The sequence below is a fragment of the Malaclemys terrapin genome, chromosome 10, assembly GCF_027887155.1.
Source record: "Malaclemys terrapin pileata isolate rMalTer1 chromosome 10, rMalTer1.hap1, whole genome shotgun sequence".
NCBI classification, from domain to species: domain Eukaryota; kingdom Metazoa; phylum Chordata; order Testudines; family Emydidae; genus Malaclemys; species Malaclemys terrapin.
In genome coordinates, this window is record NC_071514.1 from 83,514,081 (window position 1) to 83,531,887 (window position 17,807).

General features: G+C 43.7%; 1 protein-coding gene across 1 annotated transcript; it reads left to right on the forward strand.

Moving 5' to 3' along the window:
* The first annotated feature begins 1,224 nt into the window (after window positions 1–1,224).
* On the forward strand, window positions 1,225–16,194 carry CIAO3 (cytosolic iron-sulfur assembly component 3). The gene is made up of 11 exons (XM_054041065.1): window positions 1,225–1,305; window positions 3,540–3,635; window positions 4,870–5,013; window positions 5,407–5,539; window positions 5,838–5,972; window positions 6,455–6,573; window positions 8,018–8,147; window positions 8,608–8,680; window positions 11,906–12,043; window positions 13,267–13,424; window positions 15,686–16,194. The coding sequence occupies exons 1-11, from the start codon at window positions 1,240–1,242 to the stop codon at window positions 15,922–15,924; spliced, it is 1,431 nt and encodes a 476-aa protein (XP_053897040.1). The 5' UTR covers window positions 1,225–1,239; the 3' UTR covers window positions 15,925–16,194.
* The last annotated feature ends 1,613 nt before the right edge of the window (window positions 16,195–17,807 follow it).

The following is a 17,807-nucleotide window of genomic DNA, read 5'->3' on the forward strand; positions in this document are numbered from 1 at the left end:
TGTCATGCTAGGTTCTCTGTAGGGCCCCATCTGTCTTTCTATACGCAAGGCTTAAAACAGTATGGTTTGAAGGTCTTCTAGTCAAAAAGATCCACGTTCTAAACCTGGTTCTACCATGGACTTAATGTGTGGCCTTGGGAAGTTGTTTCACCTGGTGCTGCTACTGACTCATTGTGTTGCCCTAGGAAGTTATTTCACCTTTCTGTGCCTTGCTTTCCCCATAATGGAAATAATCCCTACTTCATGGGGACACGGTGGGAATTATTTTTTGTACAGCGCTTTGAACACGTAAGATGTCATAAATGCTAAGATTTATAGGAGGCCCCACCCACACATGGAACACTCGCAGAATTGGCTCCATTGTCCATTTTATGCCCATGAAACATTTCAGTGGCAAATGTAGCGACCAGTGTTTATCTAGCATGAAGTGTTCCATCTGCAGAGAGTATTCCCTTGGGATGGAGCATGAGGGATATTCAAACTTTTGTTTTCATCCCAGCGATTTTGAGGGAAAACTTTATAGCACAGCAGGGGTGGGGCAAGAACATCAGCTAAATACAAATGCTCCAAACAACAGGGGCGAACCCCTGGCACGCTGCCACTTTTTGACAATATAAGGGGTTGCTTGGCGGCCTGTGTTTGGTCTCTGTGTATCTAGGCGACCAGCTCTGTCCTGCAGCCTGTATCTCAACAAATGTGTGACGTGCCATCAAACAGATGGGTGCCCCCCATGACCCACAGGCAGCAGCAGGAGAAAGCGCATGCCCCGGGCTGCCTGCAGGCTGCTCATCGGGTGACCAGATGTCCTGATTTTATAGGGACAGTCCCGCTTTTTGGGTCTTTTTCTTATATAGGCTCCTATTACCCCCACCCCCATCCCAACTGTTCACACTTGCTGTCTGCACCCCCCCAACACTCCTAAATAGCCCTGGCGAAGCAGGGGTTAAATACCCCAATCCGGCCACCGCCTGGCTACTAGCCTACCCATCCCCCACCCAGCCCGAGCGGATGCTGCACCCCTCCACCCAGGCTTGCAGAGTCAGACAGATAGCAGGGAAGCGGCGCGCGCACGCGCACTACCTTTTTTGAAGTGTGACTTCAGACGCCGACGCATGCGCAAATCTACCCCTTTTGGGCTATTGAGGCTTCCGTCCGCCGCGGTTTCCGGCAGCGTGGCTTTTCGCTGTTACCCCCTTACGCCGTCACTGCCGCTGCGTGCTTTCCGGCAGCGTGGCCGGAATGGCGTCTCCCTTCAGCGGGGTGCTGCAGCTGGCTGACCTGGATGATTATATCGGGCCCTCGCAGGTGGGGAGCGCGCTGGTTGGCTGCCTGCCAAGGGGCGCGAGGGCGGGGGAGGCTCCGCACGGCACGGGGCTGGGAGGGGGCCGTTGAGGGGTTTCCCCCCGGGGATAGGGGTTGCCTGGGGGATTTGGGGTCCCGGCTGGGGTTGGAGGGGTCCTCCCGGGGATGAGGGATTGGGGGTCCCCCACTGGGGCCGGGGGGGGTAATAGCGGATTGGGGGGGTTGCCTAGGGCATTGGGGATCCCCCACGGGGGATAATAGGGGATTGGGGGTCCCCCGGGAATGGGGAGTTGCCTAGATGACTGGGGGGTCCCCCTGGGGGCCGGGGGGATAATAGGGGATTGGGGCTCCCCGGGAGCTGGGAAGGGGGGGTCGCTGTGGGGCTATGGGTGATGGCAGGTTTGTCTGGCAAGGGGGGGGTATTCAGGGGCCCGTGCAGGGGGACGTGTAGGTCGGGGGGGGGCTCTGCAGAGTGTGGGAGTGGAGGGGGGTGAATGGTGTTGCCCCCTGTTCTCAGTCCCTGCTCCTGTCAGGTGAATGTTTGGGTAGATCCCTCGGGGGAGTGCCTCTGTCTCTGCTCCCAGCCCATGCCAGGGTCCCCTGGGCTGGGTATCCCCAGGTGGGGGGAGTTCTAGGGGCTTCCCCAGCTTGGTGGCCACTGGGTCTTTGGCTTGCCCTGCCCTTCAACTCCACTCCCACGAGGTGGGGCCCATGCTGACTGCTCATGGTTGTCCTCACATAGGTTGTTTTCTGGTAGATTGGAAATAAGGTTTCTGCTTCATTGGGCTGTGGATGCCCCTGTGTCTCTCCTTTTCTGCTCTGAGCGCCTAGGGTGGACGGCGGTATTGCTGTGCATCGTTGTTATTACATTTCTCCTCTAACACGTCCAGAAAAGGGATTGTTTCCTTTACTACTGAAGTGCAGCCACCTCTGGAATAGAGCACGGAGGCTGAGTAACAGTTTGTAACACCACCACACAACCAGTGGAAACATTCTCATGTTGAAAAAGCTGCTTCTGCACTTCTAGGACAGCTGGAAAACAAACTGAGATAAAAGCTCCCAAGGTCTTGGGGTTTTTTTTTAATTCTTACAAGGGCTCCTGTAATATTACCCTTGAAGTGTAAATTATGGACTACAATAGAATATCATTTTGTAAATAGTATCCTCCAAACAGATGGAACCAATAAAAGGAGAGCTGATATAGAAGAGCAGAAAAGACATCAGTCAGCATCCGACACAAAGTAGTTGCAGTATGGAGGGAATGGAAAGTGGCAGGAACAGAGGTGAGCTTTGCTGTCGTTTGTAAATCAGAGCAAATAGGAAAGCAAGACTGGAGAGAGTTGCTAACAGAGCAGCACACGTGAGGAGAGGACATAGGACCACGGGGCTAGAAGTGGGGAGTAAGTCTATGGATAGGTTTGTTTGATTGATTTAGATTCAGTGAGCATAACTGGGGCATCAGAGTGATTTTGTCCTCCCTGCAATGGGAGCATTCTGAACCCCCCTAAATTCAGAGCAGAGATTTTTAGAAGCAGGATTTACAGTAGTCAAGATGGGGGAAAAAAAGATTTTGGTAAAGTGAGGATGATTTAAGGTCAGGATGAATTCTGGTAAGGCTGCTAGTCAGACTTCTAGACAAGGGAGGTGTGGGTGCACAAACAATGCAACTCTTGCAAAGTATAAAAACACCCTCAAGACTTCAGTCACTGAACTCTAACACACTAAACCGGAAACAGTCCATATAAAGTCATCTGCTTGCCCTCAACATCAAATGAAATTTCATTGGCAATACCCACATGTTGAATGTAATGACCACGCCTCCTGTCTGCTAAAACTCACAATGAAGAATTCCTGATCACCCTTCGGGATTCTGGAAAGGACAGAACTTTTCAGTCATCTGTTTTGAGCAAGACTTCTTTAAATCTGAGTGTTTCACACTGGCAGCAAAATTGTTCTATAGTTTTGGTTATGATGTTGGAAAAGTGTTCATTCTGTAAAAATGGGGTAAGCAGATTTTGTATGTTTTATTTTTTGCTTGTCTCCTTAGTGGTTACAGGAATTGTAAGATTGCACATTAAACAAAGAATCCAATGCAGCTTAAACCAGAGATGATAAGTTTCCACTCTGGAACTGATCTTTGTTTACACTCTGTCCAGTTTCAATCCGTCTTTTCCTCTCCTGCCTCTTTCATATTGAAAGGTTCCTCTCCTTCATTTTTGACTTTATTTCTGTTTTAGGATTGTGTAAAGCCAATAAAAGTTGAAAAGAAACCTGGAAAAACAGCAGCCAAGATCCGAATTGAAGATGATGGGAGCTATTTTCAAATCAATCAGGTAAGAATGTTTTCCCCTTGTAATCATCGTGTAGAAAACCCATAAATCACCTTATTATTCTGCACATAAGTATGTTACAGCTATTAAATATCTGATACCCAATGATTGCAAAAGTGATAACAATGTAGATCACTCAGTCTGAGATGATGTCCGTTGTCACTGTTACTCATTTGAAAGAGTGGGAGTGGGTACTCAATTAAAATAGATGTGACTAGCTGCTGGTAATTTATTTTATTTTTCGTTCTGAGTCTTTAAAAGATATTTGTAAAGTGGCTTGTCATGTAATTGCATAACCTTTGGAATTAGCTGATGATAGAATCAAAGCCAATGGAGTTGTAATGAACTATTTTCATGGTTGCAAAAGTAGAATGACAGCAATTTGGCGGTTAAGTGAGCTGGGAGCATTGTAGAAATGCTGTTCTCAGCTTCAGGGGTAAGGGTGTACTTCCTGCACAAACTTGGGATGCTGCTCTTTCAAGAGTGTGTGATGTCTGTGTTGAGTTGAAGATGGAGGCTGCTGCATTACTGGTGTCTGTTAAGGAAGGTGCGCAGAGGTATGATTGTGCCCTAGAGCAACCATCATTTAGTGGGTGAAAGCAGTGTTTGCCATGAGATTAAGGCTATCAGTACCCTGCTAGGATTTTGGTTTCTGACTTTTTGTTTGGTCTGACTGAAGAGTGATGGGGGGCCCCCAAAAACAAAGTCATTTGAAAACCAGGGCCGCCCAGAGGGGAGGGCAAGTGGGGCAATTTGCCCCGGCCCCACAAGCCCTGGCCAAGAATCCCTTCCCTGGCTATTCACCCAGCAGCGGTCTGGATCTTCGGCAGCACTTCGGCGGCAGGGGACCCTTCAGTCGCTCCGGGTCTTCGGCAGCACTTCGGCGGCAGGGGACCCTTCAGTCGCTCCGGGTCTTCGGCAGCACTTCGGCAGCACTGAAGGGCCCCCCGCCGCCGAAGACGCAGAGCGACTGAAGGACCCGCCACCGCCGCAGACTCGGAGCGCCGCCCGGTGAGTACAAGTGCCACAGCGGGTGGTGCCTTTTTTTATGTCCGCTCCCTCGCTTTGCCCCAGGCCCCCTGAATCCTCTGGGCGGCCCTGTTGAAAACTGACTTACTCAGTTCAAACATGTTGGCAAAATTCTCTTAGTACCATGTAGCAGGTTGTCTTTGACATGTTCTGCATATGGATCTCTGATTCTTATGGCTAGGAATGGATCTAATCTGTTTCTTTCTAGGATGGAGAAGCACAAAAGCTTGAAAAGGCTAAAATTACCCTGAATGATTGTTTAGCTTGTAGTGGCTGTATCACATCTGCAGAAAGCGTGTTAATCACTCAGCAGAGCCATGAAGAGCTCTACAAAGTGTTAAGTTCCAATAAGGTAGGTGATACTCAACTGATGGAGTAGCCAGCAGGTAGGCTCAAGAATTTGAAAATCATACTGTTTGATTGCTGAAGCACAGGTAAAATAATGTGTAAGAAGATCTTCTGTATCCAGATTAGTCTTCAAGAACCAAAAGGTATTGTGGGACATCCACAGCACAACATATTTATGTGTTCCTCTGAATTTTAAAAATTGTCAGAATAGGTTTGTGAAAGGATCATAATATTTCATATAGTAATCTCTTGATTTGGAAGTGCAACATCTTCCCCCACTGGATCATACTTTAAAAAGGAAACCATGGACAAGTATCTTCTAAATTACTAACATATCAAAGATGCTATATCTTAACTGTTCAGGAAATAATAATATTCCAAACTTCTTGTTTTTCAGACTGCAGCTCCTAATCAACAGAAGCTAGTTATAGTTTCCGTTTCACCACAATCCAGAGCATCACTAGCTGCAAGATTTAAGATGACGCCTCTAGAAACAGCAAAGAAATTGACAGCATTCTTAAAAAATTTAGGCAAGCTTGTTACCTTTTGGTAATCGCAGATGAAATTTTGGGGTATAGCTTACTAACATTCCAAGTGCAACTTCTGTTTAAGTCTGTAGAAGCTGCATGAATAAACTTCCAAGTGCCTGTTTCAAAAATCATAACATGAATGGGAATTCAGACCTCTGTTACTTTGATGGCATATTAAACTCAATGTGAGGGAAGGGATCCTAAAACACTCCATCATCAATTCATTTTTCTCATTCAGTGGTGTAGTTTTTAGCATTTGTCAGTTTTTTGATGGCTTTAATATCTCTATGCTATCTAGGTGTGCACTATGTGTTTGATACAACTTTCTCAAGAAACTTCAGTTTGCTGGAGAGCCAACGAGAGTTTGTACGACGCTTTCAAAGGCAAACTGAAGATAAAAAGGCTTTGCCCATGCTGGCCTCTGCCTGTCCAGGTATATTGTAAAATACTTAAAAATGGCTATAGAAGTGGTCAGATAATGTGGCAGACTAACTGCACGCTAGAGGAGTGTAATAAACTCTGAAAAAGTTAATGGCTAAAACCACGCATAAGTGAGACTTGCTCTTGGTGCCATGAAGGTCTCTTTTAATGTCTGTTAACATTCCGTTCCACTTAGACAGGGACTACTGTGCTGTGAGGATATTATAAATGTCTTCAGTGGTCTTGTAAAGAAAGACACTTGTTCCTGAATATGATTACATGAAATGTGGAAGTTCTTACCCATAATGGTACAGATGTCTAAGTGCATTGTTAGTTTGCGAAGCTAGTCTTGTCCCAGAATCCAGTTAGTAAGAGCTATTCCTATACTGTGTGCAGAAGAGAGGCTGAAAATGGTTGTTATTGGCTGGTAATAAGGCTGATTCTGAAGCCACTGAAAGTCTGTGCATTGATTAATTGTACTTCATCTTTTCGCAGGTTGGATCTGCTATGCGGAGAAAACTCATGGAAGTTTTGTTATTCCTTACATTAGTACCACTAAGTCCCCACAGCAGGTCATGGGCTCCTTGATCAAGGGTCACTTTGCAAAACAGCAGGTAAAGCTTAACAGGAAACTGTAGACATTAGATCTTGAGCTGTGTTTAAAACATCATTAAAGACAGTGTATTAAATAGGATTGATTTACAGATCTGAAAATCTTGTAGATGACTAGCAAGCCAGCCTGTCTATCATCTCCATTTAATTTCATGAGAAGCTTAGAATTGGAGAGAGAGTATTAAGATCAGACTCATGCCAACAGGTGTCTCCTTCGCCTCCCTTCCAACACTTGGTATTAGAGCAGCCCACCCACCCCACCCCCTCAGCCACCACCTTTAGCTGCCCAGCTCTTTCCCTGCCAGTGCCTATGGGAGCAGAGTTTCAGGTTTGGCATTCAAAAGGTCAGTTAAAACCTCAATCCGTTATTCAACAAATCCAGAAGAACTGGGTTTGTCACATCCCTCCTACCATCCTATTTGCTTTTCTGGTGGGTTTTTTTTCCTATCTAAAAGCAAACTACTACCACGATCTTACAGAGAGCTTGAATTCATGTTTACATGCAGATAGTCTCTTACTAAAAAATTATGTGCTTTTCCCCCAGCTTAATGTTTCTATTTCAGTTTGATTTAATACTTTTCTATCATTGTTGCCTCTGGAATTCCTCTAAATGTCACATCTAAAGACTGGTGTCACTCTTATAGCCAAAAGTTGAGTCCACCAAGAAACTTGAGCATTGCTGCTGCCATGTTTGATTATCCATTAATGAACATTGGTTTTAACGCTTTTGTTGAATAAACTCAGACATCTGGCAACTACACCTCTACCCCGATATAACGCGACCCGATATAACACAAATTCGGATATAACACGGTAAAGCAGCGCTCCCGGGGGGGGACAGGGCTGCGTGCTCCGGCAGATCAAAGCAAGTTTGATATAACGCAGTTTCACCTATAACGTGGTAAGATTTTTTTGGCTCCTGAGGACAGTGTTCTATCGGGGTAGAGGTGTACTCAGAGCATTTGACGAGATACTGAAACAATGGTCTTGATTCAACAACTTGTTTCCTTGGTCTCTGGGAGCTTCTTGGATTGTGATGAACTTTTGTACCTGTCTTCAGCTAATTTCCTGGAGTTGCTGTTGCAGAATATAAATTGTCATGGGTTTGAGTCTGGCCTGGGGCTATGGATATGAAACACATCTGACTACTCATGTAATTACGGACTCTTAACTAACTAAATCTGCCAGGATTGTCTGGCTTAATAGAGGAAACAAACCAAAAAAAAAAAACAACTATTGAAGCTTGCTACAGAGATTGTTACTCTATTATTCTTTCCTGCACAATTGGGAAGGAACAGAAAGTATTAATTCAGGTACTGAAATTGTTAGCAGCAAAGGAGATTTCTAGCAGCACAGTGGGCTTTTAGCTGCTCCACTCCTACTTGTGCCTGAATTTAATTAATTAATAGCAGTTAGTGCAACTGTACAATTTTTTTTTTTTGGCAGCATTTTTCACCTGACCAGACCTACCATGTGACAGTAATGCCCTGTTATGACAAAAAACTGGAAGCTTCAAGACCAGACTTCTTCAGCCAAGAGTACCAAACTCGTGAGGTTGACTGTGTAATTACTACGGGTAAGGGAACCAGAGGTGCTCCATTGGTTCTTATGATATAAGGTAGTAGCTGCTGATCTTAAAAGAATGTTCTGAAATGCCATGTAGACTGTGCTATCTAGCTTCACCTCTCTTGTCCTCTGACCCACAGATACACACTAGACGAGAGTGCTTTGTAAAATATGCTTTCATGACCTCTTATCTGTTCTGTCAGTAATTTTGCATTTTAACACTTGGTTTTCTAGGACATTAGCCAATGAAAACTTGAAATGTTTTTTGCATTCACCTTTGAGCCTTCTGGGTTCAGACTGCTTTCCTGCAGAGCATCTCCAATTGCCACACAATAGAAGTGAAATAAGTTACAAAGAAATAGTCACTAGGGGACAGTTGGCATTAATTGCATTTGTGGATTTAGGCTTTCGTACTGATGAACCTTTTTCTTTACCCTAAAAGAACACTTACACCGGTGTTTCTGTTTCAGGAGAAGTTCTACGATTGTTGGAACAAAAGGGAGTCTCTCTGTCAGATGTGGACTCGTCCCCTTTGGATACCATGTAAGAACAAATGATCTCCCTTAAACGTTTACTGAAATACTCTCTCACAGCCAGGGTTCTACAGCAGAATTTGCCCCTTCCATAAATGATTTAACACTACAAAAGTTGCAGATATTTGCATCTTTTGTACATCTTACTCAGATTTTTGCTGTTGTCTTACGGATTTTGAATCTGTTAAGAACAATAGTGCATCATAAACTGCTCTGTGCAATCTGCAAGATCAGGTTAGTAAGCATTTTAAGAGACTCTGAAGGTAACTGTCTGCTGTAGACTTATTTTCATAGCCCAACCGTTAAGAGCTGTTTTTCTCTAAAGCAGCAGAAGTGGATGAATTCACTTAGTAAGATTGTTAATGGACACAACTGTTCTGCACTTTTCTGTCCAATCTTTATTACAGTGTGAATGTTAACTATATAAAGTATCTGTGTTTTTAGAGACATTACACCAAGCACAAATTTAGAAACTAATGAGCACATGGAAGAATGGAGAATATAATATGATAATACAGAAATTTACAGGTCTGCTGTGTTTAGTTTTTTAGTACTGTATGTATTCCAGTGCTAAAGAACAAATGAGAAAATATAAGGTAATTTCAGCTAGTCTCTAGGCATTCTCTTATTCAATAAAAGCATATTGAACATGTGCAAAGCAGATGAGACTGCTTAATTGCTTTAACTGAAAAGTAACTGCTGGCTAAATGCCAACTGCATGGAAAGCTAAGTGACTACAAGAATTTGGAGGATTTAGAAATCAGATGTTTTATTCATCTAAATTGACATTCGCTGCAGTATTCCATAGCACATTAAACTAAAAGGATGTGTTTTCATCAGTGCGTGGAAAGTGACTTTGCAGTACTTTGATACACTAATAAAACGAAAGTGTTATAAATTCAGTATTTCCCTAGAAGCTGTTAGAGAAGAAAATAGATGTATATGGCCCTGTAGTCTAATGTACAAGATTTTGCCTCACGGTTAGAGCATGTGTCAGTATAATAATGCCTGCATCTGTAACTTTCACTCCATGCATCTGAAGAAGTGAGTTTTTGCCCACGAAAGCTTATGCCCAAATAAATCTGTTAATCTTTAATGTACCACGGGACCCATTCTTGTTTTTATCATTAACATTTCCATAGCAGCAAACAAAATCTCTAACTCTTTGATAAAATCTTTGGCTAACTTATTAGAAGTGCTTGTTTAATGTTATGTCTCATGCTTAGTGATGATAATGCTCCTCTAACCTTTTGTGATCCTTAACCTACTCAGTAAATTGACTGGTCATAAACAGCACGTATTCCACAGAATTTGGAGGATTAACATAAGCAGTCAAATGGCTGTTGTTCCATTTATTCCTTTGGCAAGTGGAAAAGGCCACTAAGAGGTTATTAAATTTGGCAGCAAGAATGATACGAGTGCCAAAAATCCTTGTGCTTTTGCTGGTATTACTGCTTGCCTTAGCCAGCGATGGGGCTTACTGTCCTTCTCCTTTTCATAGAGCAGCAGTACGTGAGGCTGGACACACTGAAACACTTATTAATGAATCACAGTTCCTGTAAACAAGAGTTGAGTTAAAAATAGCCTCTGAAGCGGATTACAGGGTGAAAAATTGTCTTTCACAGTTCTAAGGCTGAGATTTTTATCTGCAAGTGGCAACATCTTAGATCTGACTGAAATCCCAGGTGTTTTCCCTTCTGCAGCTGTGAGCAGCAGAATGCAAGTGTCACACGGATGAAAAAAGAACAAGGAGTACTTGTGATACAGACTAACACGGCTACCACTCTGAAAACTGTTTGAGTGGGTATAAGCACATAGCTCTTCTGATTATCCTCTCATAACAAAAGCCATTGTTGTGGTTTGCTATTCTCCAGGAGCATTACAGTGACCTTCCAAATAGACAGCTGTGCCTTGTCAGATTACTGGAATTGTTTGAGGTGTTTGACCCTTGGCTTTTCTTGGCATTATTTAGGTCATATAAACACGAGTGTTCCCCTTTAGCTTGCAGGCTTCTAGGAAAGACTGAGCTAAAGTTCAAGAGGTTTGGCCTTTGTTCTTCCTGGTTTCCTAGAAGTTCTGTGGTTAAGGGTATGGAAACCAGCTGCCAGAATTGATAAGTGAGGCCATTTTCCCCTCCCAGCTATCCCAGTTGTACTGGAACATCTGCTATATAAATGCTTCTGGGATAAGTCCCAATTTCTGGGTCTGAAGTGGATTCATGGAGGCTGTTCTATTGGCATTTCCCTGTTATTGGAGAGAAGTGCATAATCAGCACAACTACTTTCAATTAAAAACAAAATTCAGCAATAGGGTTGCTGGTTATTCTGCAGGGTGGACATGGATCCTTCAGAAATGGAAATCATAGAATATCAGGGTTGGAAGGAACCTCAGGAGATCATCTAGTCCAACCCCCTGCTCAAAGCAGGACCAAGCCCCAGACAGATTTTTGCCCCGGATTCCTAAATGGCCCCCTCAAGGATTGAACTCACAACTCTGGGTTTAGCAGGCCAGTACTCAAATCACTGAGCTATCCCTTCCCCCCATGAATGAGATATGAAGTGGAAGACCTGTTTAAATGCCCAGGTGTAATAGGTGCTCTAGAAATTCCTACGGTAGACATGTTTGAAGGCGGTTGCTATTGGATGGGCTCTCTAAGATTGTACAGTCATGTAAAGCTAGACTCTGCAACCAGTCTCCTTTTTTTAATTGGGAGCTTCAGTTTAACAATTATAGAAGCAGAAAAGTAACAACTCTGAGCAAACTTTGTTAGATGTTCAAATAGACACTTGTAGTAGGGATTAGCAGAGATGTTAGAGTTTAAGGCTTAAACACTCTGATAACCGTAACACAGTGAAAGTTATCGGGAGATGGTATGTTTGACTTGGAACAAATTTTCCTTTTTAAAAGTTGGATCAAGCCCATACCTGACAGTGTAGGGTTAAATTTACATAGCCCTGAAATTATCACCAGTCAATACCGGGCGGTTCATGCTATCGGACGGGAAGCTGGTCTCAAGAAACTAAATTACAGCTGGCTACGTATTACTTCCAAATTCCTTCTTGTGCATGGTGAAGTAATTCTGTTTCAAGAGGGGAAAAGGGCTTTTTTACTAGTGGTCTGAAACTACTTCACCGTCGTTGAAATTGGATTCTCAGTGCCAATGGACGTAGCACTGGGTATCCTATTTTATAAGCAGGTGCAAAGAGGGGCCTTCTTTTTCTTCCCTTTTCCCTAGGTTTAGCAGCGTTTCAGAAGAGGAGCTCCTTGGCCATTCTGGTGGCGGTTCTGGGGGCTATTTGGAGCACATATACAAGTATGCAGCAAAAGAACTGTTTGGGATTGAAGTGGATGAAGTTCAATACAAACCTTTAAAGTAAGGAATTGAAATTATGTTGCTGTATTTCAGTGCAGTTCTGTTTACACTCTTCTCCTGGTGGTAATCCAAGAGCAATCTTCAGTGTTAAACATTTTACAGCCAGCCATGGCAATTGGCTCCCTACTCCCACAGTTCACTTAGCAATGAATCAGCCAGCAGTCTGTGCAGCCTTTTCCCTGGGTGCCTTCTTAACCCCTTCCCCATCACCCACATCGTGTTCTGCATTGTAGATTTCCCCACTGTTAAGCTACAGCAAAAAATTAGAACAACCTGGCAGCTGAAGCTCTCATGGAAATGAGGGAGCCCTTCACCTGTCATCCAACACTAAAATAGATGTGTTGGGATTTTAATTCCTCCTCCCTCATTGTGTTAACTAGTGGTTAGCGTAGAAGACTAGGTGTCAGGACTGGGTTGTATTTCCAACTTTGCCACCTAGTTGCTGAGAGACCTTGAGCAAGTCACTTAAATCTCTCTGTGCCTCACTTTAAAATGAGACTTCTGCCTGCCTCCCAGGTGGGTGTATAATGTATCATTTGTAGGGCCCTATAGAAGTACATACTAACATGGGGATTTTTATGTCCAGACTCTGATGCTCTTCAGCAGATCAAAGCCTAACAGCAAGGTGGTCAGCTAGGGTGAGTGCACCTGAGGGATGCTAAGAGGAATCCATGCACAAGTTGTTCTCATATTTCCCAGCCACCATATGCAGTGCCTGGCTATTTGGCCAGGGAGCAGCACAGCTGGCCTGATCTGAGCTGCCCGAGTGTGCCAATTGTCTGACTGAGCGAGACTGGAGAGAGTTCAGAGCTTGCCATTAAGAAGTGTACAAACATCAGTTTGGAGAAAATGGTTTCTATAGCCTACTGGGTTTCTAGTTTTGTAGTTACTTGCGTTATAACTTCTGTTACTACTAAAGACACCAATAATAGATGTTCTCCAGAGTGACAGCTGCATATGTGGACATAAAAATGTTCATCTTTATGCACTTTTCCTTTTGTATTTGAGGTAGAATTGGGGTTTAGGTCCCTAATTTAATTAGATTTATGGAGGTTAGTTTCTTCCCCAAGAACTCTCTTGTCCTCTGCTGCCTCAAAAAAGGACACAGATTCTTTAAGTTTTATGCAAAAGCTTATTCAAATAAACTTGCTCTCTAGTATTCAGTCAAGTTCCAAATGGAGAATTAATTTAGACAAACGATTTTGCCTGCTTTTATTTCCTAGAAACAAGGATTTCCAGGAAGTGACACTGGAAAAGGATGGCACAGTCCTGCTGCAGTTTGCCTTGGCTTATGGATTTCGAAACATACAGAACTTAGTGCAAAAACTGAAACGAGGAAAATCACCGTATCACTATGTTGAAGTCATGGCTTGCCCATCAGGTAAGGCTACACAGGGACTTTCGCTGGTAGTTCAAGGTTTGCTGTAAGACTTTAGGGTTTCTGAAGTTCTGAGAGCTGGATTGAGAGGGACTAGACAAATTAGAGGATTGGGCCAAAAGAAACCTGATGAGGTTCAACAAGGACAAGTGCAAAGCCCTGCACTTAGGACGGAAGAATCCCATTCACTGTTACAGACTAGGGCCCGAATGGCTAGGCAGCAGTTCTGCTGAAAAGGACCTAGGGGTTACAGTGGACAAGAAGTTGGATATGAGTCAACAGGCTAACGGCATTTTGGGCTGTGTAAGTAGGGGCATTGCCAGCAGATCGAGGGACATGATCATTCTCCTCTATTCGACATTGGTGAGGCCTCATCTGGAGAACTGTGTCCAGTTTTGGGCCCCACACTACAAGAAGGATGTGGAAAACTTGGAGAGAGTCCAGCAGAGAGCAACAAAACTGATTAGGGGGCTGGAGCACATGATTTATGAGGAGAGGCTGAGGGAACTGGGATTGTTTAGTCTGCAGAAGAGAAGAATGAGGGGGGATTTGATAGCTGCTTTCAACTACCTGAAAGGGGGTTCCAAAGAGGATGGATCTAGACTGTTCTCAGTGGTACCAAATGACAGAACAAGGAGTAATGGTCTCAAGTTGCAGTGTGGGAGGTTTAGGTTGGATATTAGGAAAAACTTTTTCACTAGGAGGGGGTGAAGCACTGGAATGGGTTACCTAGGGAGGTGGTGGAATCTCCTTCCTTAGAGGTTTTTAAGGTCAGGCTTGACAAAGCCCTGGCTGGGATGGTTTAGTTGGGGATTGGTCCTGCTTTGAGCAGGGGATTGGACTAGATGACCTCCTGAGGTCCCTTCCAACCCTGATGTTCTATGATTCTATGAAGCCTTCATGTCTGTTTCTGTGTCTGAAAGCTAGAGGCCGTGTGTTAGTGTTTTGTTAAGTCAGGTGCATTGGTTTTGTTTTTTAAATGTAGTAGTCAACAATTCTTTAGCAATTACTTTAGTTTCATGATTGAAACTGCATGTCAAAACTGGGTGCAATTCTTAATTAACAATTCAGCTTTTAAAAATCTGCTCACTGCCCTGCCCCTAGCTTTGTAAACCCAAGTGCTTCCAAAGCCATGCAAAAGTGAAAGTTCTGCTCTTCAGCTAGCTTAGAGACAGGAGGGGCTCCGTTCCAATGAGCTAGAAACAGTTTGACTACTTCTCTCAATCTTTCTCCCTTCAACTCGGTCAGTGATGTTCAGTTACCTTCTCTGCCTTCACAATGCACAACTCCTTCCATTTGGCTGATGGGAGGTAGAGCCATCTTCTCAGCTCAAGAGTTACCCTATGACCTCGAGAGGACTGCAGGTTGTGAGAAATGGAAGGAGTAACGTAGAAAAAATTCTTAGACTTCTTAGAAAGTGTTAAATAGATTCCCTTACCTTTCTGGTGTGGGGAGTGCTGGTGCCTCTTCTGGTTGGATACATGGGCAGTTTAATTTAGTCAGCCAGCTAAATTAGGAAAACTCCGTCCCTCTGGGGTAAATGAGTCCAAAGCAAACACTGGCTCTGACTAGCCATTCTTCACCCTCTCTGGGCCTCGGTTGCTCCTCTAGGGTCCATATAATCTTCACCTAGTAGCTGTGTTCCCCAGCACTGAAGAATTGGTTGCATGGTCCAAACTAGGCATTATGCAGCTGACTCTGATAGCTCTGGTTTCAGGCACACTGCTCCCCCCATTTGCAATCCCTGGCTTCTTCCCATGACCCCTCCCAGCTGCTTTCTTCAGTCATCCACCACTCTTGCAAGCTCCCCTTCCCAATCCTCTGTTTATGGAGACGGCAGGACTTTCCATCTCCGTCCTTCAGGTGACTCTCAAAGGCTATTCCTGCCTTGCTCTAAGCATGGTCCTTTTCCAGGCTGTCTGAAGGAGAGCCACAAGTTCCTACTCCCTCTCCAGCTTCCGCTCTCTCCCTGAGGAACAGGAAGTCCTAGTTCCCTGTCCTTTTATCAGCATGCATTGCTGTCCATTCTGAACTAGGACTGGCCATGGCTGACCAATAGGCTCCTTTATAGGGCTTGTGGGTCCCACCATGTTACAGTATTTGATTTCATTCCCTGCTTATCTGTGTTTTCATTGATGAAGTCTTATGTTGCTACTGTCAATTGCAGAGTGAGGTAATTGGTTTGTATTAGTTGCTTTTAATTGCTCTTAAAGTTTTATTAAAGCATTTCCACACCCACAGTCATGTTCTCTTGTTGCACCTAGGCTGTTTAAATGGAGGTGGTCAGATCAGAGCAGAAGGTGAATCCAGCAAGGATTTGCTTCAGCAAGTTGAGAAGTTGTATGAATCTGTTAAGACTGAAATTCCAGAGAGGAACCGCACTGTAAAGGAACTGTATGAACAGTGGCTGGGTGGTACAAACTCAGAAAAAGCTGGAACAACGTTGCACACGGCATACCATGCAGTGGAGAAAATGAACTCTGGCTTTAATATCAAATGGTGAAGATGTATAATGCACTTGTATTTCTACAGGGACTGTAAAGCTGTGAGACCAAAAGGTACACTTACTCAGTGCCCTTTTAAGTCATCTGTCATTTTAAAGTCCTCAAAAGCCAACATGTGCACTGAAATTCTAGGATACCGTGACTGGAAGAACACACTTGATACATAGAAAATATCCTGCAACTAAAAGATAATGTGTATACACCCTGGTACTGCTAATGAGTTCCTACAGCTTCTAAGGCTATTTAAATAAAAACAGATGCTGACTTGGGATGTGAAATATGTCTCATTAAAAGAAGCAGTGTACATTAGCCACCACACCACCTTTATGGCCCCAGCCCTGCATTCCTTTTCACACACACCCAGTCACACTGGAGTCAATCAATGCATTTAAGGTACACAGAATCCAGGACTGACTTGTGTCAACTGTGACACGTGGATGTTTTTGATAAGTCAAAATTTTACCAGTCCTGTACCTGAACAACACACCTGCTATATTTTCACAGCATGAAGTTTTAGGGCTGTGACTCTTAGGACATCATGTTCCAGTTAACCCAACTTTAACTGGCCCCTGGTGTTCCATTTCCTGCTCCTGGAGTCTATCTTTTCCTGTATTTCAAGTAAGCTGAAGGTTTCATAGGCATGGATGGGAGCAGCTTACAAGGGAGTGAGTGTTCTGTTTAAAACTTTTATTACCTGCTGAACTCTGACCTGAATGAATGGGCAGAAAAACCTGTCACCAGTTTTTTCATGTAAATAGTCTACAGCCGCCTATGTGAATTAGAGGGATTAACAGAACAGCAGAGGCTACCTCATATCTCAGTAGCAGAGTTCACTAGTGGATGCTACCGGACACTCAGATGAAGCAAGTGATCTTCATACAGTCTGTTCCACAGAAGGGTTAAACAGGCCCATTTCATTTTTGAATAACACACAGTACTCAGCATAATTGTGCCTCAGTTCTGAATAGGGCCTCTGGCTGCTACTGTAATACAAATACTAAGACCAGAATATTAAGCCTGTGAGGTCAGAGAAGAATCAAGGGCAGTAACTTACCAGAAGGAATATCATGGTAGTGAGTATAAAGTCTCTCCATAGTTAACACAAAGCACCAATACATCTTACACAAAACTACTGGTCTACTTGCCTTGGAACACATGGTCTCTGGTTAGAAATATGTACCTTAAATGTGCTGCTCTTGCTTATGGGCATTCTGAGAACTCCTCATGTTAAACAGGGTAAAGACCTTTTTATTTCATTTGAGCTCACTGTGAATTTCTAATTTCCTACTAAATTTCTTTACTTAGTATGGTCCAAGAATTCTTCAACCCTCACTTAACAATGGATTAAGGGATACTGTCAGGTTTGCAAAATTAAAATACTCCCAGGTACCGTACCGGCCATGCTTTGTGGGTTTACAATCAGATGTTCCCATATTTAAACATGCTTCTTCCCCACCCTGCTGGCTGAGACACCCACAGAGCAAAAGGAAGGTAACTGACTATAGAGAAAGTGCTGTGAAGTGCGCACAATGTAGAAATTCTCTTCCGGTGAATCATTTTACATATTACTTTCACCAATAATGTACATGATTTTAAGCTATTGTCCCTTTAAGTCCCACACAAAACACAGCAGACCTTCCTGTCACTTTTTGGTTAAACCCTGACCAACAAATTGGTTTCTTAACTACACTCCCATCTAAGCCATGACTTGACAAGTTGTTAGAAATCCTCCTTCAGGGAGTTCAGGCTCTGGGCCTACAAATGCTTTATACATCCAAGTAGTCCCATTGAAGTCAATAGCAGTACTCGGGTGCTTAAATGTTAAGCATGCAGATTTGGAGATTTTTAAAAGAACAAGTGGTATATGCAATTCAAATGTTGT

What these genes read in the sequence shown, in the direction of transcription:
- CIAO3 (XM_054041065.1), top strand. Translation starts at nt 1,240, where the DNA reads ATGGCGTCTCCCTTCAGCGGGGTGCTGCAGCTGGCTGACCTGGATGAT. An exon ending in AAGTGTTAAGTTCCAATAAG is followed by an intron (nt 5,014 to 5,406) that starts GTAGGTGATACT and finishes CTTGTTTTTCAG; the next exon opens with ACTGCAGCTCCTAATCAACA. An exon ending in GTTCAATACAAACCTTTAAA is followed by an intron (nt 12,044 to 13,266) that starts GTAAGGAATTGA and finishes TTTATTTCCTAG; the next exon opens with AAACAAGGATTTCCAGGAAG.